The sequence below is a fragment of the Camelus dromedarius genome, chromosome 3 (genome assembly GCF_036321535.1).
Source record: "Camelus dromedarius isolate mCamDro1 chromosome 3, mCamDro1.pat, whole genome shotgun sequence".
Taxonomy (NCBI): Eukaryota; Metazoa; Chordata; class Mammalia; order Artiodactyla; family Camelidae; genus Camelus; species Camelus dromedarius.
This window is the reverse complement of record NC_087438.1, coordinates 76,364,946-76,390,517: the sequence shown is the minus strand read 5'-3', so window position 1 is coordinate 76,390,517 and position 25,572 is coordinate 76,364,946. Positions and strand designations below refer to the sequence as shown.

The 25,572-nt window shown below is 35.6% G+C and overlaps 1 protein-coding gene across 2 annotated transcripts in view; it reads right to left on the bottom strand.

Annotated features, from left to right (window-relative positions):
• The window catches only part of CAMK4 (calcium/calmodulin dependent protein kinase IV), a 196,627-nt gene that overhangs the window by 69,343 nt on the left and 101,712 nt on the right, over positions 1-25,572 (bottom strand). The window contains exons 3-4 of one of the 2 annotated variants that reach the window (XM_010987523.3): positions 7,611-7,673; positions 5,569-5,651 (exon numbers count right to left, since the gene is read on the bottom strand). In XM_010987523.3, coding sequence (XP_010985825.1) covers positions 5,569-5,651; positions 7,611-7,673 — 146 coding nt within the window. The remainder of the gene's footprint in view (positions 1-5,568; positions 5,652-7,610; positions 7,674-25,572) is intronic. The other variant, XM_031448795.2, reaches the window with a different exon arrangement.

The window sequence follows — 25,572 nt, the reverse complement described above, 5'->3', positions numbered from 1 at the left end:
CATTTATCATCCCCACATGAATCCTTATAGCCAAATGTGTGACCAAATTTGAGCAAAAGTAAAGTATTTTATGATATGTTTTTTGTGTACTACTGATTCTTATCTTTATTTCTTTAGTCCCTTGTCCTCTTATTTTTTTTATCTTGTGATATTATGGTTTTCTCTGTAAGTTCTAATACACTTTTTTTTGGAGGTGATAGTAGCATTAAAAACAATATTTGGGTCTATATCACACTTTTACTTACCCTCTTCTAAACCATGAGATCTGTAAAGGTGAAAACAATGTTCTTTGGTTAACATGGTGGTGAGAAGAGAAGAAAGTGGGCACTGAATCTGGAATGGTAGAGTGAGGCCAGACTATAAGTGGTTCTGATTGCCATGACTGGAAGAACTGACTTGAAACTTTTTCTAACTTAAACAAATCCTTTCATGTGGCTCTAGATCTTACTCCCTCTGTGTCTTCTCTGCGATGTCGTTCCAAATAAAAGTCCCTCTCACACAGATCTCTCCTGCTCCCCCATCTTGTGGGCTCCTTCCCAACAGCAAGGTAAAATGTTGCCAATATGCCAGCTTAAAATAATAAACAAGCCTTCATTTATCCTGTGTTTCCTTTTACAACCTCATCTTTCTTCTTCTCCCTATAGCCAAGCTTCTGCAAAAAGCAGACTATAAACATACTCCAAACCAACTATATGTTTTCTTCATATGTAGCCAGATAAAGCTACATAAAGAGATGTATTTAAAATATTCATGGTTGAAAAACAACTATATATATATTAATGTTAAATTTAAGCCAACCCTCAAGCAGAACAAAGTATTACATTTCTAATCTGATGTTTCATTTTTAAGTATTAAGAGTATTGACATTTGCTTACATAGCAGCAGAATGACATGGTAGAAAAATTTCATGTGCTTTGAAATCGGACATACTTGAGTCCAATTTCATTTAATTATTGTTGCTGCTGTTATTATTATTAGATCCAATATAAGCTGAGTGACTTAATGGTAGTTTATGGACACTCTGATTCTTAGTTATCTAGTCTATAAAAATGTATCTATCCGTCAAGGTTACCTGTATACGTGACGATTAAATGAGATCATGATTAGCAAAATGTCCTGCGCTGCCAGGATCCCAACAGGCATTCAAAAATGGCCCTCATTATGGTGACTAATTATTCTTTTAGACAATTAGATGATATAGATCTTCCTTTATAAAATTATATTAATGACTAATTTTTAACCAACAGTCTTGATAAATTTCAGATGTGTTCTGAGCTTAGTAAACCAGAATATCAATCATGATACACCTCCATGGAGACTGGAGAAAAGCCCTAAGTTCTACTTCTAGAAACTTCTTTTAATGACAGTGTCCTGAAAATTCCATTTATTTCCACCAAGAGTAAGACTCAGAAATGTTGAAGGAGAAATGACTTTTAGGAGTGATACACCAGGGCTTTGTCAGATAATTAATGGACTAAATGCATAATCCCCAAACATAACCACTATCTCTCTTGCATATTCATAACTTACTACAGTTTTAAGAGAGTATTTTTGGTTTTAGAAAATAAAAAAAATTTGCAGTCAGATAGAAACCATTTTTAAGCATGACTTTATGACTTAGCAATTTCTTCAGTCTGTGATCTTGAAAAAATGGGGATAATAATGTCTCAAAAAAATTGAAGGGTGATTGAGCAGGTTACTACACATGTAGTTTTGCACAAGATCAGCCAATACATCAGGGATTATCCGTAAACATAATAAACAATAGTTTATTCTCTTGAAAATGATTTGAAAGGGACTAACTGAATTTAATATGAAAGACAGTGAGGCCATATGAAGAAGGGCTGGACCAGAGACAGTCTGGCTGGGCTGCCTAATTTGGGAAGCTCATTTACCTTGACTTATTCTGTTTCCACATCTGCATAGCAGGGACAATGCTTTTCATTCTGCTTGCCCCAAAGGGTTGATATAAAAGAGGAAAATACACTAGTGTCTGTAAAAGAGCTTTTAAAACCATATGTACTGAATTTTTGCTCTCAGCAATGGGTAGATAAGCCTCTAGGCAAAAACAATGAAAACAAACTAAAACGTGTTTAAAAGTATGTTTGAAGACATCAGAGAGTTACCAAGGAAGTGAACTCTTCATGAGCCAACATCCAGAGAGAAGAAAAACCCAGAGAAGCAAACCTGACATCTGATGCCTCTGCTCTCTCTTTAAAGAGAATTCTAAATCAGCAGCTGACAAGCCATCTCACAGGGTGGAGGGAATAGAAGTTGGCACTTAGGGTCTGTCAAGGAATGGGGGCCTGGAAAAATCCCCTGGCTTCAACTGGGACCCTTAAAGAGCAAAACTCTATCAGTATGAGTTGACAAGAAATAGATCTGCCTTCAGGAAGTCCAGCTTTAGATCAGGCAATATCTGATTAGATTAAAGTGATCTGTTCCTTACCTTAACTGCCTGCTGGAGCAAAATAAAATCTTTTCCCTTGGAAGGCAACAACATTTAAAGCCTCAAATTCTAAAGCCTTTTATACATAATGTTTGGCATTTGAACAACATAATCCGGAAAGCACAACAAAAAATAAGAATTAAAAAATCTACAAAATAGTCTGATAATGGGAGTTAGACAAAAATCAAGGGAAAAAAATCCCTTAAAATTCAATTAGAAGATCATAAGGATACTGCTAAATTGGTTGCCTTAAAATATAATCATTTTTTAGAAGAAGAAAGTTTGAAAATTTACTCTTAAAGTAAACAGCTTCACACCTTGTCCACTTAAGAAGTTCAATAAATTTCTAAGAGTTGTGACTAGATTGAGAAAGATGGAAGAGAAAACCTCTGGCGCTTTCTTTTTCCCATGATATCATAATTTTGTAGTTTTTTTTTTTTTTGGAGATTTTCTTGGATGCAATGTATCACTGATATTATTCCAAAAATTGTCCTATACAATTTACTATTTATATTCTACATGAAACAGCAGATTCCACTTGGATTTTTACTATGTTTAGGTTTTTAGGAGCACCACAGAACAGATCTCTTGCTAATAAAATACAATCATTTTGACTATAATGGACTAATATAATTATCTCTTCATCAATTGCTCCATTAGTTTATTCATTAGATACTATTAGATTCATCATTAGGCCAGGAATGAATTTCTATCTTCATAATTAAATAAATTTAGTTTGTGACCTCATTACAGGAAAAAGAGACCATATTATGATTTCTAACTCTCAAGAAACAAGGTAATACATGGATAATGATGCAGGATATATTTTCAGTTTGATACAATTTTAAAGATAACTGTAAAATTCAGTAATGGAGAAACCAAGTTCATCTCAGATATAGCAATAGATATGTGGACAACAACGTTCAGGGGGAAAAACATCTATCATCTAAGACCACTAAGAGTTCATAGAGTGGTTGAGTGCTTTATTGGCCCTCTGCCATTCTTTAGATGCCCCCTGTTAAATCTGAGTATTTCATCCATTTATAACTGTAAACGAAATTTATCAACAGCATTTAGTTTTTCATTTTTATCTAGAGCTGAATTAACTCTATGCCTTCAAAACCAATGAGACTACAAGATGAGAGAACCAGAATTCTCTCATGAAAGGAAGATTGAGAAGAAGGGATTCCAAAATAATCCAAACAAATAGAGGTAAGAAGGTAATTAGTGCTATTCATAGATGAGAGCTTTTTTTTTGTGACATTCCTGCCCCACAATTATTTACAATCAAAAAACAGGAGATTTCTCTCTGATAGACTATGATTAGCAGAGAAATCCTCCTTAGGAAGAATTTATGGCTCCTGTGAATCCTCCTTAGGGAGACCTCATGGCTCCAAAACAGCAGGATCTAACCATAAACTGACTCTATAAATGTACCTAGTGTCCATGAAAGTGTCAGCTAAACAGGTGTCAAAAAAGGAGCCATTATTGGCAAATTTTGGCAACGTTCAAATAAGCTAGTCCAGAAGAGTCTTGACTAAGCATACGGGAACATGGTAGTTTTAGAACAAGGCTATCTTTATAGTGGATCAGAGTGTCTCAGCTTCCTTAGCAGCACAGAACAGCTTCCAATTTATTCTGAGATTCAGAGAAGTTAAGCAAACCACTCTAACTTAGTTATTTGTTCCTAATTTCAAGATTTAGAACCAAGTTCAATTGACTATGAGCCAAGTGCCACAAGAAGTATATGCCTAGGCTACCTACGCTCAGATGAATCATTTACTTGAAAAGAATGAATATAGTTAAAAAATGTTACAAATTTAAAAGTTAAAATTCACATAACTTGTTCTAAGAAAACTTCAACATACATATGAACAAATTTTTATATCTGTTGAAGATACATGTGTAGCTCCAGTCAAGCTGGGACATTTGACTTTTCCAACCTGAAGACCCAAATCCATATTGTGTAACATTAAAAACAGACAAACTTTGAAAACCAATATGAATACTTCTGGAAACTCTTGGAAAGGCAGTAAACTTAACTGGGTGGAGTTGCGGTGGGAAGGAAGGAGAGGAGTGCTCCTCTCCCAACACATTTTAAACCCACCCCTTTAGGTATCTTTCTCCTCAGAATCCATCCATTTATAGCAGTTGCTCACTCATTCATTCAGCAAATATTTATTGAGAATTTACTGTACTCCAGGCACTCAGCCTACATTAGCAGTTCCCTCAGCTTCTCTTCTGTCTCCTGTCTGCAGACCACTTCTCTCTCAACCCATTCTTTAACCAGCAAGACCTTTATATCAGTGCACAGATTCTTACCATTTCTATTATATACCTATTTGTTTCTTTGTCTTCTTTCAATTCCATTCTTGTTTGCTTACCCTGATAAGCATAGCAAAGAGCTCCAAAGAGCCCATCAGAGTGAACAGGGAATTCTCCTGAGAAGACAGGGAAGGTGGGAAAGCTATGGAAATTTAAAGCATGTGTCTCTTGTACAAATAGTTTGCCTGTATTATGATCTACCAGATTTCCAGGCATACTCCATGCCATCTTCAAACCTCTGCCTTGAGTGATGAACATATGAACAGGCAACTAAAATTGGCTATATTTGGATGTAACAGAACATGGTTTTCTCTGCAACTTGGAACTCTTTACACAGTCAAATAGAGAAAGTAGGCCTAGAGACAATCATTTGGAGAGAACTGATTTTTATGAGCTTTTGGATCATAATAGAGAATACTATTATAATACATGTTTAACTTTCTATAATTTTCATCAAATATTTTCCCACAAAATATTCTCATAAATCTTACTATTTAGATTCAGTATGACTTTAGAAATTCTGTTTATTTGGGAAGTAAATGTTTGTAAATGTAAATAGATAATACAATAGTTTCTCTTTTTACTAATGAAGCATCCCAAATTTTCATCTACCCACATCTTATCAAATACTACTCTCCTTCCATTCTACACTCCTCTTAATATTTATTTTAGTAGAAGTTATCAACTGGTATAATATGTCATTATGAACAATTTCAGGAGAAACCTTCCTTTGGTTATTTTGTGGTGACTGGAAGCAAAACCCTTCTGTGGTTAGATTTCCAGGACCCACTCACCTGTCAAACAGCTCTCCTCCTGTGACGAGTTCTAGGACCAGACTGATTTCTGTAGGGGTTTCAAATATCTCTTTAAGTTTTATCTGGGGAAAGATACAAAAAAATCACGAATTTCTTATTTTCATCTTTCTAGGAAATAACTAAAACTATGACTAAAACAGCACTCTTTGTAATAGCAATATGTTGGATCACAATTAATAAAGGTTCCTCATTCAAGTATCAGGCAGTCATTTGTCACTCTCCGGTTTTTTTCTTTTAAACCAGTTACTTCATTTCTTTAAACGTCCTTTTGAATTTTTATATTTTTCCTTTTGATAGCTGAAAGATATCTGCCTTAGAAACACTTCCTAAATTTTGCCAAATCACCCCCATTTCTGAATTGCTCCATAACTAAAAAAACTGAAGCAAGCAAACAAAACTTTGTAAACCATTTGAAATCATCATGGTTGCTAGAGACACAAATGCCTTTTCCTCCTAGTTAGGAACTTGGAATTAGGGGTCTGAGACAGAACAGAACTAGGTTAATGTCTGTTTGTATAGAAAAGAAATCCCTCCACAGCTGAAAGGTTGCTGGTAGATGAAAAGATACTCAGAAAAGTAGTGAACATGATTGCATTGGCTTTAACAGGGTTTTCATCGCATTCAGATAATCCATTCAATTTTGGATATTTTCCTGCTGAGAATCCTGTGACCAGGACTGATCTATATTCGAGGAAAACTCCATATTGACTTCTCTTTGAAAGAAAAAAGATAGATAATGTAAAAGTGGAAATTATATGTGGCACATTTTGTTAACTGCTCACCCAAAGCCCTTCTGCCCCTACTTCACTGCAGACAGAACTCTGATTTGTTTAGGGATGCAAGGTGCCAAGTCTCCAATTATGGACCATGATTGGTTTAAGCCACCTATGATAATCTTGTTCTTCAATTTTCCAGTCTCCATGCAGTTTAGGGTGATCTTATGACTAGCTCTGACCAGTAAAATCTGAAGAGCATTCTGCTGCAGCTGAAAAAGCTTCTACTCTTCTCATTGGACTCTGCTGGTAAGGCCTTTCCACTCCTTTCTGTCTTAACTATAGACCTGAAGACTTGTAAAGACTATGGAGAAGCTATTTTAGGAGCATGAAGGAAACGCATGAAGGTGAAAGCCAATTCATTGAGGATATAGAACCAATAGATGGAAGGTGTCTGCAACCTGGACTGCATCACTGAGGAGCTGAACCATTGCTAACAACTGCCTGCCTTCTGATTTCTTACAATATAAGACATTACATTTGCTTAGACCACTGTATTCAAGTTTTCTATTATTTATAGCTGAATGCATTGCTAACTAATATATGTTTTAAGCACTTTGCCTTAAACCTAAGCACTGCAGGTTATCCTCCTGGACACCACAACTTCCTCAGAGAAATGAGTGAAATATTTTAAGTAGACGGCTCAATTCATAAAAACAAGTTATGGCCTGGAAAATGATTTTGTTCTTTTCACTTCTTCGGCTCAAGAAAGCTTTTACCCAGCTCTTTCCCTCAGTGCCTTGTCTGGACATAGCCTAGAGCAGAGCTTCTGAGAACATTTTATTTTCCCCATTCAAGTACCTCATTTATTTGAATCGTCACATTGTTTCTGAAGCAAGTACTCTCTCATAGGAGACTGAAATGACTTTGGAAAGCAATGCATTTTCTTCACAGGCATTTTTAGCAATGGCATATTAATACGACGGGCACACAAAAAGAAAAAAGCCAGTGTTTTATTAGAGTGAAACAAACCCCTCCAGTTTTTAGTTATCCTTTTATGCATGAAAATAAAGATGGTATATATTGCTGATTTGTTCATTTTGAAACTCTTCCAAGGGGCACTATTTTTAAGATTTATTCAGCTAAAGAACTGAAAAACGAGATCAGGTAAGGACAAGAGCTAGGCCATGGTGACTACTCACTGCAGCCTAAGAGTCTCCTTCTCACTGTCAGTATAGACAGTAAAGAACAAAAATCCCATTCTATAACTTTGGAGATTATTTGAAATAGTAGGTTAAAACCACTTACAATGTTTGGATGAGAGAGGCGAAGAAGAACTCCTATCTCAGTTCTTACGATTTTTTTGTCCACCTAAAAGGCAAAATGAAAAAGGGAAACTGAAAGAAACTCCCACCTTAGAAATGTCTTCATTTTAGCAAAGAATCAGAAATGGCAATAACCACCTGGATCAATCAGGTAAATGGCAGACATTAATTCCAAAGACTTTTTCTTGTGTCTCTTTCCTCCCTTTTTTGTCCAGCTGCATTTCTTTCCCCTCTGCTTCAGACATAAAGTAGAACTAGTTACAAATATGGGTCACAATTTGTCAGACCCCTTGCATGACCCCTTTGCTATCAAAAGTCATTGCTGTCACCACTAAGCATAAGTTCATTTCAGCCTATTTCTCCTCCTTCTCTTCCTTTTTTTGGGGGATCCCTGTCCCAAACCCACTGAAGCTGCCAATCACTTTGCCTGCCTTTCTCCCACAGAAGTGAGCACATAATCCAGCCTATGCAATCAGAGTACTCTGCTCTCTGGCCATAGCAACTGGGGTCAGGGATATCCACCAGATCCAAGTCACCACAAACAGTCCTCTTCCCAAATTTTGCTCACATAATCAAGAAAGAGGTATTTTCCTCTAAAATTGTGAGAGCAAAGGAGGATAGAGCCACTACATGGACCATTTTTAATACCATATGGAGACCAGTTTACTAAAAATGGAGCCAACAGAGAAAAAAACGTTGCTGAAAGATGAAGAATGAGTACTGCTGGCATAATGTGACCCAAAGGATTCAGTTATGCATAAACTAGTTTGCCCTTTGAGCCTTCTTATTTTGTCAGCCACTGAATTTTCTTTTCTGCTTAAGTTATCCAGAGCTAGTTTCCACTGTGGGCCATTAAGGAATCCTAGTTGGTTCACCACTTGATCTCTGTTTGAGATAGTAGCCATTTACTCTAAGATATTACAAAATTAGGAGTGCTTCCCCTCCCCAGCCCAGTGGTTAACTTTTTTAATGACAATGAGCTGAAGTTTCAGACCTCTAAAAGTCAAATACTAGCCAGAAGGGTTTTAGTGTCCTCCTTTCTAAACAGAATCCATCAAAGCAATAATATACATAATACCTGCACTCTTACTATGGATTCTGCCATCTGAGCTGTCTAGAACCCTGTGTTACAGCTCACAAGGTTTTAGAAATGGACATACAGAAGTTTATGTGCAATTCACAACCAAGCTCTGAGGGTATAACCAAGAGACTGCTTCAAATGGAGAATGAACTCTGTCCTTTGAGTTACATCTCTCGAGGAAGAAGGGTGAGACTGAGGAGTAATCCAAGCATGCTTCTATGGTGATAACCAACCACAACTTTTAAGATGATGACAAACAACATTCATTCATTTAATTTTTATTCTCTAATGAAACATTAACCAACAAGGATATATTCTTTGAAAATAAAGAATTTTCAAGGTTCTTTTACAAAGTTCAAGGGACTTTTACAAACTTTTTATGTTCTGTTTGGTTGCAACATATGAATGTATTATATATTATTTCCCGACAAATGTAATTTTGTCAGAGCCTACAGCACCTCACTTCAAGAAAGTAATCAACATTTATAAATGTTTTTAGTCTCTATGAGAAGAAAAAAATGTTTATAAGAAATTGCAAACAAGTTCCCATTACAATTAGAAATTTTCCAAGAGTCTCTGTTTTACTACTCTACAAATAAAACATTAATATGGACGTATGGTTGTGCTATGACCTCTTAAACTATAATAAAATTTTTGGTCATTCATACAGTCATTTAGAAGGCTCAGGGTATTTTAATTTTTTTTTGCCAAAGAAAAATCAAATTCTCAAAATCAGTTCAAAGGAGGTGGGAAGGGATAAATTGGGAGTTTGAGATTTGCAGATACTGACTGGTATATATAAAATAGATAAACAACTTTATACTGTAATGCACAGGGAACTAAATTCGGTATCTTGTAGTAGCTTATGGTGAAAAAAATATGAAAACGAATATATGTATATTCATGTATGACTGAAGCATTGTGCTGTACACCAGAAATTGACAAAATACTGTAAACTGACTATACTCCAATAAAAAGAAGTAAAAAAAAAATCAATTCACAATACTGCAAATCAAAAATATATTCTACTTATATTGAATGGATGCTAGTCTGAGCAAGTCAGAACACTTCTTAAAATATTCATAAATAACCAATATAAAAATGCAGCATCAGTTATAAATTTTGACTAAGATGAGAGGATGAAGATACGATCTGTGCATCTTCATTCTTGACAATTAATCTGAGGCAGTTATATATGAGGGAGGATTAACCATGAACAGAGAAAAACAAGTTGGTAAGAAATAACCTAACTCAAGTGACTACATGAAACTGATAGGTTCTGGGATTTTCATAGTGAAAGAATAAAAGAAGACATACATCTCAATACTCCCAGTGCTCTATTACTCAGGAACTTTGGAAGCTGCTTCACCAGCCTGTCCCACACACTAAACCATATCTGCAACTCAAATTATGTATTCATCAAAACTTCTATAGCACAACTAACAAACACCCAGCTCAAACTTGCTTAGGTCAAAAAAGTAATTTATTGACACAAGAAACTGGGAAGTCAGAGTAAAACCATCTTCAGACACAGCTAAATCTAGAGGTTCAGACTCAAACAATATAGCTCTTGGTCCCTCTCTCCCTTCCCACCTCTCCTTTCCAAATGGCAGAAAATATGGCCACCAGAAACCCTAAGCCAATATTCTTCAGTCTTCTATTTCAAAGGGAAAAGAGACAAGAGACCTACTCCACGTGTGTATATCTAACCTCAAGGCAGCATCCTCCATGGCCTTAGTTGCTTCCTGTGCCTTACAGGATATTCCTGTATCTAGGAACTATGTTACTGTGACAGATATGAGCATGGATCACGAGCCCTCTCCTTTGACCAGCTGTGAGGGAACAGATGAGGCTTGGTTCTTCAAAGAATAAGTATAGGTAGGCACTGAAGACTCTCTTGCTAACTGTGTTTAAAATTTGTTCCCTCCCTTTTACATCTGCATAAGGAATTACTTCCTCTGCTTCTTCCATGTCCCAGACTAATCAATAAATCATTATTAATACATTTATCAATTAGTAGTAAAATCTTGCCATCAGAATTTATATGAAAAAATGTGACTACGAGTAACTCAAAAGGACCCTACCAAATAGTAATTTAAAAGTTTTTCTAGAAGCTCTTTTGAATTCCATGCTAAAATGCTGATGTCAGTCACTTAGCTGGTGAATGAGCCAAGCACACTATGTAGCATTTGTACCTCGATTCTGCTATGTTATTCTCTCCTTCTGGGCAGTAATCTTGTTGTTTTGATGCTATCAGTGACGTAAGTTGAAGGAAAGTAAAGAGGTCTAAGGAAATGATGACTCTAGTCAATATGAAGGACTGGAGTAGAGATTTGGAAAAAGCTGTTCCTCAGATCTATGTGTTTTATGGGAGGGAATAGGATCTACAGCTTTCATCATATTCTTCAAATATCTGAGGCAGAGAAAAGCTTAAAAATCTGATCTATTTAACAAGAAAATGTGTTCCATGGAACTGGAAAGTTAAGGATCTCTGGATGTATACGTAATGAATGTAAAGTACATGGTAAGGGTCTAATATAGTTTTTTAAGTGCTCAGCCTTTTATTAAACAATGCTGAGTGTACAGTATGGACGGGCTTGGAGGGCATTATGCTAAGTGAAAAAAGTTAGAAAAAGACAAATATTGTAAGATATTACATGTGGAATCTAAAAAAATACAACAAACTAGTGAACGTAACAGAAAAGAAACAGGCTCACAGATGTAGAGAAGGGTGGTTACCAGTGGGGAGAGGGAAGAGGAAGGGGCAAGATGGAGGTGGAGGATTAAGAGGTACAAACTATCAGGTATAAAATAAGCTACAAGGATGTATTGTACAACAAGGGGCATATAACCAATATTTTATAATAACTATGCCCTAACCTTTAAAAATTGTGAATCACTATATTGTATACCTGTAAGATATAATATTGTACATCAACTATATTTCAATTTAAAAATACGATATTGTAAAATAAATACATAAAGTTTAAAATAATAAAACAATACTGAGTGTATGAAAAAACAAGCAAAATATGATCTTTCTCAGAGGAAAGATTTTAGGCATAAGACTCCTCTACATAATGCCATAAGAAGATAGAAGAACTTAAGTTATAAACAAGTTTCGCTCTAAAAATTCTATTGTTCAGTGGAAGATCATTTTTCTATGAGTCAAAATACCACTACCAAACAGTGGGATAACTCTAAAAGTCTTTGAAATTACTAGCCATTAATAGTCACACTAATGTTAATATAAAATGAAGAAATATTTGTTAAAGTGATGATAGTGCAATATGTGGGCTGCTGACGGCCACTCAGTGATGTCAGACAGTGGCCTGGGATATAGATATCATGGTCCATGGGTAATAGAGTACTAGAGGAAAATGCTACAGAAGTTCTTTCGCCTAGTGAAAAAAATCATCTATTACATGCAAATTTTCTACTGAGCAAGAGACATTCCACTTGTATCAAATAGGAGATCTCTCAAAAAGAGAGAAATTGTTAAAACAGGCACATGGCACTGACAGATCTCTTTCAAAGAGCTCTTGGCTCATTCTCCATTTCAGTTTCTGTAGATGCTGTTGAAGAAAATTTGGATACGGATTATAATTATTTTTTATTATTTAAAATTTTAAAAATTTCTTCTAGCTTTGCTGAGGTATAATTGGCATACAAAACCCACACATAATTAATGTACACAACTTGGTGAGTTTGGACATATGTATATACTTGTGTTACCATCACCACTATCAAGGAAATAAACATATCCATTACCTCCAAAAGTTTCCTGTGTCCTTTGTTGTGCGTGTATGTGGTATGTGTGTGTGTTTGTGGTAAGAACACAATGTGAAATCCACCCTCTTAACAAATTTTTAAGTGAATAATACATTACTGTTGATCATAGGCACTGTGTTGTACAGTATATCTCTGGAACTTACTCATCTTGTATAACTGTAACTTTATACCTATTAAACAACAATTCTCCATCTTCTCCTTCACCCATCCATCCCTGGTAAGGACAATCCTACTGTCTACTTCTATGACTTTGACTGTTTTAGATACAAGAGTAATCATTCAGTGAATACAGATTATTTTTTATCACGATCTTCTCTACAAAACAAGGATTTCCTCACTAATACAAAATAAATGTATGTTTTTAAAATTTCATGATGCTTAAAAATGTTTTAAGGACATGAATGTCCCTAAATTAAGACTGTTGGTATTCAAACCTATTTTTCTTACTACACATTTAGTATTTATGTAATATAACATTTTCCTCCTTGTTTTCGTATTTTTTTTATCCTTGTAAAATAAGTGAGAGAGGGATCCTTTAATTTTTTCACATGACATATTTAGAGTAAACAAAAGTTTTTCTAATACAAGTATGAATTATAAGCAAATTTATTTTTTAATATGTTATGTCACAAATTAAATACTGAGATGCCTTCAAAAAGTTACTTCTTTGAGAGTTAAGTTATCTAAACTTTGGAAATAGAACAGACCAGATTATTTGGACTAGCAATCTTCTAATGTAGTTACTTCTATTTAGTTCAGAATTAATTTTTCTTAAAAGGTAATTCTGAAAAGGGTGATTATTTTTCTACTGTACTCCAGATCAGTGCTTTCAAAGCGTAATCAGAGGACCCGTCCTGGTCCCTAAGACTCTATCAGGGAATATGTGAGAGTCTCCCCGCAACTACAAATCTGAGTGAGCCTAGATTTTCTTTTTTTCGTGTACTTGAAACAAAACAACAAATTGAATGCAGAAGCAGGTGAGAATCAAACTGTCTTCTATTATGCCAGATAGTAAAGAGATATGCAAAACAATGCTATTCTTCTGAGTATTTTCAAATTTTGGAAAATAAATTTATTTTTCACTAAAGTGTTATTTATGTTAAAATATAATAGATTCGTTATTGTTATAGTTTAATTAATAAATACTTTGAAAAATTCTATTTCAATTTCTAGTATAGTAAATGTGTATTGCTATTTGGGATTCTTAATAATTTAGAGAGTAAAAAAACCTCTTAAAGCCCTAAAGCTTGAGAGCCACTATTTCAGAAAACTTAACATCATACATTTGAAAATAGAAAGAAGAGAGTAAGACTGCAATAATAATTTAAATAAAAGAAAAACGTGAATGCAGTCTCCTTTTTGCTCTGTTGAATGCTAGAGCCCAGGTTGAATGAGGTGCAGGTCATGACTTAAGTGGAGGTTGAGAAGAATCTTAAAAGAAGGAAGTTAGAGGAAAATGGGGCATTAAAAACTATCAATCCAAAGAGAGTAAACTGAGTGACAAAAATCTGGACTACAGTCAAAGTAATGACAACCAAGTAAACCAGCAGGGGATAAAGCTCAAAGGAGAACAGGACAAAAGAGTAGGCAGATAAATGACTGAGAAGCCAAGGACAAAAGACTGAGGTCAGAAAATCTTTCTCAGAGAGATTAGCTAAAAGTCATTTGTCATCTTTTTGAAACAAAGTCTCAGAGGTCCCTAGGCAACCCGACTTTGGGGGAGGTTCCTCCAAAGGTGTCATGTCTTGGAGGTCATACAGAAATGTGTCTTGACAGCCACCTCATCTCACACCTTCCCAATATCTCTCTTGTTCCAGAAGTCATTGTTTCTTTCCCACTTTTGACTTTCCCTTTCAAACACCTGGGTAGGTTAGGAAAGGGTCTGAACCCTGACATTGCCACTCAAAATGAGTGCTATTTTCCTAGAAAATAACTGTCAGGCAAGCCACAGAGGTCAACGGGCAGCTACCTGAACAACCATTATTGCCACCTGAAATTAGCGTCCAAGTGCTACTATAATTAGCATCTTGAGAAGCATCAACAGATGGCTTTAACAAATTAACATTACAACAACAAAACCCATAAAACGAAACTTCACTTTTCACAAAATATCTTAAAGAATGGTAGCTTTTAATTACTAACAATGTTCCATTATAAAAATATGTATTATTAAAATTCTAATTTATGTTCCCCAGAAAATAAACGTAAGGCTAGGATCAACACGCAGGTGTCTTATTTAAAAGGTACAAACCCAAGGCAAGGAGAATGGGGAAAAAGGGAAGTGCAGCAAAGTAAGAGATGACACAGTACAGTTTGCTCACAGGCTGCAATGAGCTGTAAAGATACAGGAGGGCACATGGGCAGCTGCATCCAACTGGCACACAGTACTTCTCCAGAGGAGCTATACATGGCCACTATGCCTTGAAGAAGTTCATGAGCAGGAGGGAAGAGGAAGGATTTACCTGCCCAGGAACCTCCTCCTGTCTCCCACTGGTGAAATCTCGCCCAGCAGTGTTAACTTTTCCATACTTCTGGGTTGTGTATCTAGTCTCTTTGGCATTCACTTATGATGCCATATCCCTTGTCATCAAATCTAGAAGTAGGTGGAGGAGACAGAAATTTCAGGTGTCTGTCTGGTGGTCTAGTGCATGAAGTGACCAGTGGGCAATCCAGCCCTCTCTGGTCTGGAAGACATGCAGGCAGAAGGAATCTGAGGAGGCCCATAAGTTTTGTTCAATCACAACACACTCCTGAGTTTTTAACAGTCACAGGTAAACCAGATTGATAGCAGTAGAACCACAGTTCGGCTTTTTTAATTTATTGTATTTTATTGCTCATTAGAAAGAGCTTTGTCTCCCACTTATGTTCTTTGTGTCATTGCTCTAGTAGCCAATATGAAATGGATAATCATAAAGTGGCTTGGATACATGGGGTTTTTCTGTAAAGCCTTATTTTAGCTCCTCTATTTAAGCTGCCCTAACTGTTCAAAGAAATATATCATTTCATTCTCATTAAGTCAAGTTTCAAATAGTCAACTTTAATGGCTTTTGATATACTTTCAATATAAAACATACTTTTTGAAGAATATACATAAGAAAAAAATTAAACAATTTAATAAGAGTCATTATACTGACTTGTACAGTTTTAAAACTCCAAAGAAATCAAGATTCGTTAATATTGAAAGAAATCCCAACTTTGCTATTTGCCTCCATGAAGGGAAGAAAGAGAAATGGATAAGAGGTATAATTCTAGAGTAACTTCAGTGAAAAAGACTCCATCATTGGAACAGAACTGATCAACTATGAGTCCTCATTAAGATACACAGCAGATATGAGGTTGGGAAGGTTGAGGAAAAGAAGGGAGGAAGGATTCTAAACATGTGAAGAAAGTAATAAAGAATTAAGAGGAAAAAAGGAAAACCAGTTTCTGCATGTGAGAATGATGGACAGAGACATGTGGCGAATGAACTGGAGAAAAAGAGAAGGACTACAACATCAGATTGCTGGTGGACTAGATCCTCTTGGCTATCCTCATTGTGATCTAGATCTAGACTTTGGAACTTCAAAACCTCTTGGCAAGTTAGGGTGACCTATGTGACTAGAGATTACTGCTCTACTTCCTCTAGGAGTCAGTCAAGTAAAGCAGCATTTCCACATAAAATGGTCAGCTTCATCTCATTTTCTTTGCAGGGATTGAGGCCATAAGTCTTATTTTGTCCCTGTTATTTTTCTGGCTTCTTAGGCTTATTTTTGGTTTAAACAATGACCAGAGAACATAATGTGAAGTACAGAACTGTGATTCTTAGATCCTTTGTGGAAGGAGGCAAAATATAAATTATTAATGGATAAATAAATAAATAAGACAAATGCCTTACGTTTTCACAATTCTTTGTGCATAGCTTCTGCTTAATTTAGCATCTTGTTTTCTGACATATCAACAAGTACACATTGTCTAACTAACATACTTGGTGAAAAGACTTGGCAGCTGGAGCTTTGTTAAATTCAAGAATGAGTTTTAACCCACAAGGATTTGAAAGCTAGGAACTGCTGTTTGAACACGCAAAAATCAAATGTGGGACACAGATAAAAACACTGAGCTTTTCTTACATGAGTCTGGTATCTCCAATAACTACAGAATTTCAGTCAAGTCTGATTACTCTCTTTATCTTCTTGACCTAACAGAAACCTGGGCATCTCATGACTTCTTTATAGTCTTCTCAAGTGGTGAATTGTTTTCATCCCAGTAAGAAATGTACCATAGGGCCTAAAAGGAGGATAGGTATCCTTTTTGATACTCATTACTATGTCCACACTATTTCTCCTCCCTTGTGCCTCTAAAACTCTAGCTGCTTTGAAATGTCTGCCATCAGCCAATACAACCTGCAAACTCTCCTTGTTGTAACCATCTTACTGTCTTCTTCTCACTCATCCTATACTGAAGATTTTAGCATATTTTAGCAACTTTATTTCATCATTCTTAACAACAACTTTCATATGAATGCTCCATTCAACATCCTTACCTCTTAATTTCTTTACCACTTTCTCAATTCCAACATTATCTTCCCTCACTCATCCTTACTAACCTATTCTTATGGTTATATCCCAGGCCTCATCATTACCACCAATCGTACCACTTCAAAAATACCAATTTCTAACATCCCACTCTCTGCTTTCTACCTCCTATTTTTTACTCTCACTTAGCTGAGATTCCATGGTCCATGAAGATAAGCACTGATCTACACAAACACACAAAATCTACGGGATGCAGCAAAAGCAGTCCTGTGAGGGAGTTCATAGCAACACAGGCCTTCCTCAAAAAACAAGAACAATCTCAAATAAACAACCTAACTTACCACCCAAAAGAATTAGAAAAAGAAGATTAAACAAAACCTAAAGTTAGCAGAAGGAAAGAAATAACAAAGATCAGGGAAGAAATAAAATGGGGACTTAAAAAAAAAATAGAAAAAAATCATACTAAGAGATGGTGTTTTGAAAGAGTAAACCAAATCGACAAATCTCTGGCCAGGCTCACCAAGAAGAAAAAAGGACACAAATAAACAAAATAAGAAAGGGAAATAGAGAAATCAGAACCAACACCACAGAAATACAAAAAACCGTAAGAGAATACTGTGAACAATTACATGGCAATAAATTGGACAACTCAGAAGAAATGGATGAGTTTCTAGAAACATACAGCCCACCAAACCTGAATCAAGAAGAAACAGATCATTTGAACAGCCCAATCACTAGAAGTGAAAAAGTATCAGCAATAAAAAAAACCTCCCTGCAAACAAAAGTCCAGGACCAGATGGCTTCACTGGGAAATTCTATCAAACATACAATAAAGAGCTCATACCAATAATTTTCAAGCTCTTCTAAAAGACTGAAGAGTAGGGAATACTCCCAAATTCATTCTATGAAGCCACCATCACCCTGATACCTAAGCCAGACAAAGACTACCAAAAAAGAAAACTATAGGCCATTACATTGATGAACATAGATGCAAAAATCCTCAACAAAATATTAGCAAGCACAATCCAACAACACATAAAAAAGATCATACACCATGATCAAGTTGGGTTCATCCCGAGGATAAAAGGGTGGTTCAACATACGCAAATCAATCAAAGTGATACACCACACCAACAAGAGAAAGGATAAAAATCACATGATCATCTCAATAGATGCAGAAAAAGCATTTGATAAAATTCAACACTGATTTATGATAAAAACTCTAACCAAAGTGGGTATAGAGGGAACATATCTCAACATAATACAAGCTATTTATGACAAACCTATAGCCAGCATAATACTCAACAGTGAAAAACTGAAAGCCTTCCTGCTAAGATCTGGAACAAGGAAGCTCATTCTCACCACTTCTATTCATATAGTATTGGAAGTCCTAGCTATAGCAATTAGACAAGAAGAAGAAATAAAAGGGGTCCAAATTGGAAGGGAAGAGATAAAACTGTCATTATATGCAGATGACATAATACTATATGTAGAAAACCCTAAAGGCTCCCAACAAAAACTACTAGAGCTGATAAAAAATTCAGTAAGGTAGCAGGATACAAGATTAACATAAAGAAATCAGCTGAATTTCTTTACACTAACAATGAAATATCAGAAAAGGAAAGTAAAGAAACAATCCCTTTTAAAATTGCATCCAAAAAAATAAAATACTTAGGAATAAATCTGACCAAGGAAGTGTAAGACTAACACGTGGAGAACTACAAAACATTGACTAAGGAAATTAAAGATGACTTAAAAGAAATGGAAAGATATCCCATGTTCTTGGATTGGAAGAAATAATATGGTGAAAATGGTCATATTACCCAAAGTAATCTACAGATTTAATGCCATCCTTATCAAACTACCCAGGATGCTTTTCATAGAACTAGAACAAATAATTCTAAAATTTATATGGAATCATAAAAGACCCAGAACTGCCAAAGCAACATTGAAGAAAAAAATTAAGCTGGAGGAATAACCTTCCCAGACTTGAGGCACTATTACAGAGTTACAATAATCCAAATAGTATGGTATTGGTACAAAAACAGACATATGGACCAATGGAACATAACAGAAAGCCCAGAAATAAACCCCAAAATTTTAGGTCAATTAATCTTTGATAAAGGAGGCAAGAACATACAATGGTGTAAAGACAGTCTCTTCAGCAAATGGTGCTGGGAAAACTGGACAGCTGCACATAAATAAATGAAGTTAGAATACTCCCTCACACCATGCACAAAAATAAACTCAAAATGGCTTAAAGACTTAAACATAAGACAAGACACGATAAACCTCTTAGAAGAAAACATAGGCAAAACATTCTCTGACATAAATCTCAGCAATGTTCCCCTGGGCAGTCTACCCAGGCAATAGAAATAAAAGCAAAAATAAACAAATGGGACCTCATTAAACTATAAGCTTTTGCACAGCAAAGGAAACCATAAGCAAAACAAAAAGACAACCTACAGAATGGGAGAAAATATCTGCAAAAGATGAGACTGATAAGGGCTTAATTTCCAGAATATATAAATACGTCATACAGTTTAATAATAAAAAAAAAAAAATCCAAAATGGGCAGAAGACCTAAACAAGCAATTCTCCAGTGAAGACATACAAATGGCCAACAGGCACATGAAAAAATGCTCAATATCACTAATTATCAGAGAAATGCAAATCAAAACTACAATGAAGTATCACTTCACACTAGTCAGAATGGCCACCATTCAGAAGTCCACAAATGATAAGTGCTGGAGAGGGTGTAGATAAAAGGGAACCCTTTGACACTGCTAGGAGAATGTAGTTTGGTGCAGCCATTATGGAAAACAGTATGGAGATTCCTCAAAAGACTACAAAATAGACTTATCATATGATCCAGCAATCCCACTCCTGGGCATATACCCAAATGGAACCTTAATTCAAAAAGATACATGCACCCCAATGTTCATAGCAGCACTATTTACAACAGCCAAGACAGGGAAACAACCTAAATGTTCATCGACAGATGACTAGATAAAGAAGTTGTAGTGTATTGATACCATAGAATACTACACAGCCATAAAAGAGAATAAAATAATGCCATTTGCAGCAACATGGATGGACCTGGAGATTGTCATTCTATGTGAAGTAAGCCAGAAAGAGAAAGAAAAATACCATATGATATCACTTATATGTGGAATCTGAAAAAAAAAAAAGTTAAACAAACTTATTTACAAAACAGAAACAGACTCACAAACATAGAAAACAAACTTATGGTTACTGGTGGAGGGAGAGGGTGGGAAGGGATAAATTAGGAGTTTGAGATTTGCAGACCCTAACTAATATATATAAAATAGATAAACAACAAGTTTATCATACTGTATAGCATAGGGAACTATATTCAATATCTTGTAGTAACTTACGGTGAAAAAGAATATGAAAATGAATATATGAATGTTCATGTATGACTGAAGCATTATGCTGTACACCAGAAATTGACACAACATTGTCAACTGTCTATACTTCAATAAAAAAAATATATATACAAAAAAAAAAGAGATAAGCAGTGATCTGCACATTGTTTCAACTCCTTTGCTCTCATCTTCTGTTGTATTTGCCAAGAAAAACCCTTAATTTGGTTTAACTCCTCTCTTCTCTTACTCCATGTTTGTGCCTGAACTTAAGTGGTTGCAAGAAAACACACAACCATATTGACTTATTTTAAGTTTATGACCCCGAATCTCAAGGGATTCTCAGCTCTTTCACTTCACAATAGAACATTTTACACTTTCTCTCTCAGACCTCCAATATTCCCTCTTCCTTTCACTCTCCTATCACAGATCTGGGCCTTGATCATTGCTTATCCTTTTTTTTTTTTTTTTTTTTTTTTTTTCAGTCTTTTTCTCTTTCTGGATCTAGCTGGTATCAACAGAAAAGGCTCAGGTTTGGGACTCAAAAGCCCTGGGTTCAAATTATCTATTGTGTCCTTCAGGGACACTTCTCTAAAACTCCCATTAGTAAAATACTGGCATGAGGGGCTTTGTGTTAGCATGTGAAAGGGACTACTACATGTTAGTTGAATGAGTAAACGTGGGCTCCATTCTTATTAGCATTATGCTTCTTCACTGCTAGAACTACTGAGGAAGCATATGGTAATTTGAGGGTGCTTACTTTAAAGAAAGCAGCTGAAAGCTAATTCAACACTGAAAATAATTCGGATCTCTTCTAATTAATATCCTTTGCACATAGTCGTTCATTCCCTCTCTTTTAGCAAATTAATGGTTTTGGAGTTCCATGACTCAATCTTTTCTTAGCCTTCTTTCTCTCCTCTCTTCTTACATTGTTGGGATGGATGCAGCTTTGACCACCATTCAACTTTGTACCATAAAGAAATGTAAAAATCAAATTTATTAAAATGTTTTTACCTGTTAACACTAAGATTATAGCTTTTCCCCTCCTGACTAAGATAAGAATCCTAGGTTTGCTTTGAGGCTGATTGGCTGTGTTCCTTCGGGCTGTCTCAGTTCTGGTTGTGGTCCAACGGGCACCACTTCCCAGCTCTGATCTCCTGACCTTGGGCCCCTTTCAACTTTCCTGCTGCCCACCACATCTCTGGTTGTAAGGCCTTTCCTACTCAGCTCTCTGACAAGTTACTAGTCTCTTTTTTCTACTAGGCTATGGTAGTATAAGTTCTCCCTCTAAGATTTCCTCTGGTTTTGGCTAGTCATCTCCTTTTTCTGCTCCACAGACTCCATACAAAGGGTGAAGATCACTTTAGATCCAATCACACATTACTTATAAAAGTACTACAGGGCTATATGTGATAAGTTGAGTGGACAGTGTAACTGCAAATTATGTTTCTTTTTGGGCAACAGCACACAGGCACGTGCCTATGTTCTCAGTCTCAGTCTTTCTCTCTCCCTGCCCTCTGCCCCTTGCATTAGTTTGCCTCCGAACTATGGTGTTCATTTTTTAAAAGGCAACAAAATGCCTGTGAAAGATCAATATAATGAGAGAGGATGGATAAGTGAGCTGAATTGTGACAGAGTCCAGCAGCGTTTCTATCAAGAAAGAAAACAAATCAAACTGCAATGACTAATTCTCTATGAGAATGTTCAGACTTCCAAGTGGATCTTTAAATGGTGAAGCATACAAATCAGGCAAGATTTTAACATTCCACCCCACTACCTTTCTTCTCTCGTAGACATATACTTGTCACAAACTGAATAGAAATATCCCTGTCCATATTCCAGGAAACCTGGCTTAACAGTCCCTATGAAAATCAATAGGTTCCAACTGACAGAATGCTTGAAGAAGTTTCACTTCACTTGACACGGTTTGTTATCTGCAAGCTACTTTCCTTAATGTGTTCTGAGACCTCAACTGGGCCTCAAAATGCTACTTGAGCTAGTGATTTATTATTCTCCTCTCTGTCACTGACCAAGGGTGACCTTGACTGCACTCCTAGAGCATATTCATGAGTGGTTAAAGGAGTTACAGCAGTGTTTAATAGATGCATATCTCTAACCCAGATTGACCCAGTCATCTCTCTAACGTACGTCACAGAAATTGGAAAATGAATGGCCCATGGCCTGTTTTCTACGTTCCCAAAGGTTATGAAGAAAGAGACAAGAGTAGGTAATCTTCAGTTTACCCAGTGAAATAATGGTATTATCTCTATCTAAGAACTGAGGAACCTGAAATTGTCCTGGAGATTCAACTACCAAGAATTTGGCAGAGGCCTGGGTACCTTCTGTAATTTAACCTACAACAAACTTTCAAAGTCTCCTGCAGCCTCATAGTTATATGCTCAAAGAGCTAATCCCTAAGAATAGAAGGAAAAATGAATACAAATTGAAACCTAACTCACAGAATGACTAACAAGTCACAACGTGAGGCTCTTCAAGTAACTGAGAAAAGGGTAAGAGGGCTCTTTTATCCTTTGACACTTAAACGAAAATTTTCTAAAAATGAGGGACATTTACTAGGTGAATGTTAATTAAATTATTCAAGAAAAGTCTTTCCAGAAATCTATAGGTAACTTTACATTATAATAACTAAAATATGACAAAATTTAGGCCTGGAACAGCTTCTACACTGTGGATCAAGTCACACAGCTCCAATGATGAGAATCAGAATAGAGCCGTAGGGTTGAAAGTGTTCCAAATCTAGGAATCACAAGCATCCAAGATCTGTTTAAGTATGAAGTCATATGATCAGAAATCTTCATTTAGTGCCACACTAAATTTTACTGATAATAATAGTAAAATATATACCCATTTTCAACAGATATTTTAAAAGCACTCTGAAAATAATGTGATTAATTTATTCATACTGAAGTACACAGGACATCTGGTGCTGCTCATTGCTTAGTTTTATTTCTTTTTTTCCAGCTTTAATGAAATATAATTGACTTATAACATTGTAGAAGTTTAACACACACAATGTGACTTGTATATATTTTGAAATGATTACCATAATAAGATTAGTTAACATCTCTTTCACCTCACATAGTTACCATTTTTTGTGTATGTATGCATAGTGAGAACATTTAAGATCTGCTCTCTTGGCAATTTTCAAATATAAAATACAGTATTATTAACTAAAATCACCATGCTGTATGTTAAATCCCCAGAACTCATTCATCTTATAACTAGAACAGTTTTTCTTTTAAAAAAAAAAAAGTGAAAAAGTAAATTTCTTCTATTATATAAATTTTGAAAAATATTGAATGTGAATTAGTTGTAAAGAATATTTTTGCCGTTAACCTTAGGTAAAAAGGATTGCCATTTTTTATGTAACACATGCATTTGCCTTTAGGACACTGGTGCCACTGATGACTGAAACTGGGTATTTTTCTCTTCACCTCTGCAAGCATTGATACGCATTCTTTAATTTATATAGGAAACTGTTTATTCCTCTGGAGAAACAGGGAATGGGACAGTGATCCCCACTGTGTTCAAAAATTAAAAGGTCTATTGGGTACAACAGTTTCCCATCAGCCCTCTGCTATCACTGCTTAGTTTTAAATCAAGATAATGAAAACATCAGAATTGCATAGAATGTGCATACTCATTACAATTAGGAATAATTGTTCACCATTTATTACATGCTTCCTAGGTGCTGAGAAATATTTCACATAAATTATCTCATTTTAACTGTCACTAAAACACCATGAGCTAGATATTCTTAAATCCATTTCACAGATGAAGAAATTGAGATTGAGAGATTTATGTAACTGTTGTAGTCACTTCTGGCAGAAGTGATCCTGCACTCAAGCAACCTGGCTCCACAGATCATGTTCTCACTACACAACTGCACAGCCATTCTTAACAAGAGTTAGAATACCTACACATTCTGAATTTACACGCTGAGATTGGCTCTCAGACTCATAAATTCTAAATTTACACAATAAGATTAATTCTTAGACTCAATACTAGGTATTTCATGAAAGGATTTTACAGTAAGCTGAATGCAATCTTTTTCAAGAGTTGAGTCACACAGCTAGCTAGACACATCATTGGAATTCTAGAATTCAAATATTTTTCCCCAAAATTCCAGGGACACTAGAAATGATTGATGAGTATAATTTTTTAAATCTCAATCACTTCATCTTGAAATGAGCCATATTGATAGGGCTGAAGTGTGATTCTTTAGATATACGCTGAGGTATGTACTTCTTAGGAAAAAAGATTAAGCCTATGACTCATTTCTGAAATAGTGACTCCATTATAACCAAAATTTCAACAGTTGTGATTCCATCTAATTTAGCAAAAGTCAGTCCAAGCTGCTAAATCTACCAAATCTGCTTAAATTTTGTCACTGTCTTGAATCTATTTTTTTCCTTGCGTGAAGTTTTAAGTTTAGCATATTCAAAAGTCATGTAAATCAGTAAAAAGTTCCTATCTTGTAAATCACACTGACTGTCCCATTAACCATGTCTATTAGAATCTTTTAATGCCCTAATGTTAATCTGAGGAAGTACCTTAGTAAATCTTTCTACTCTACTTTAATTTCTTCTAAATAGCACATAAAATGGAGATGATAAAGGGTTTATGTGTGAAGGAAAAAGGTGAGCCTAGTTTCTTTTATCTCCCATTCATGTTTTACAAAGTTCACAGTAAAAGTTCCACTGGTATCTGTAAGTCAATTAGTGCTTACATGCAAAGTAATGAGGTATTTATGGGCAACAAAAATGGCACTGCCTGTGAATCAGTGGGAATTTCAAAATATAAAGCTACAAAATAGGTCACCTTTTCCCAGGAGGACAGCAAATATACCATTTCTAGTGATTTGACAACTTCTTCAGTCCAAAGATAACTAATACTACATGGAAAAAATTATATAAACAAACAACCCAAAGGGCCCTTCAATGCACTGTCCTCTCTTGTTTATTCTCACTACCCTCAAAGTTTTATCCCCATTAATAATGCAATGAAACAAATGGATACTGTTTCTGGAAAAGCCCAGGATTTTCAGTACAGTAAAAAGTTGGTTCAACTATCCTTTTCTATTTTCTGGCACTTCAATACATCTATAATAGAGTCACAGGTTTTTATCATGACATTTAGAAATTGTACAATTTTG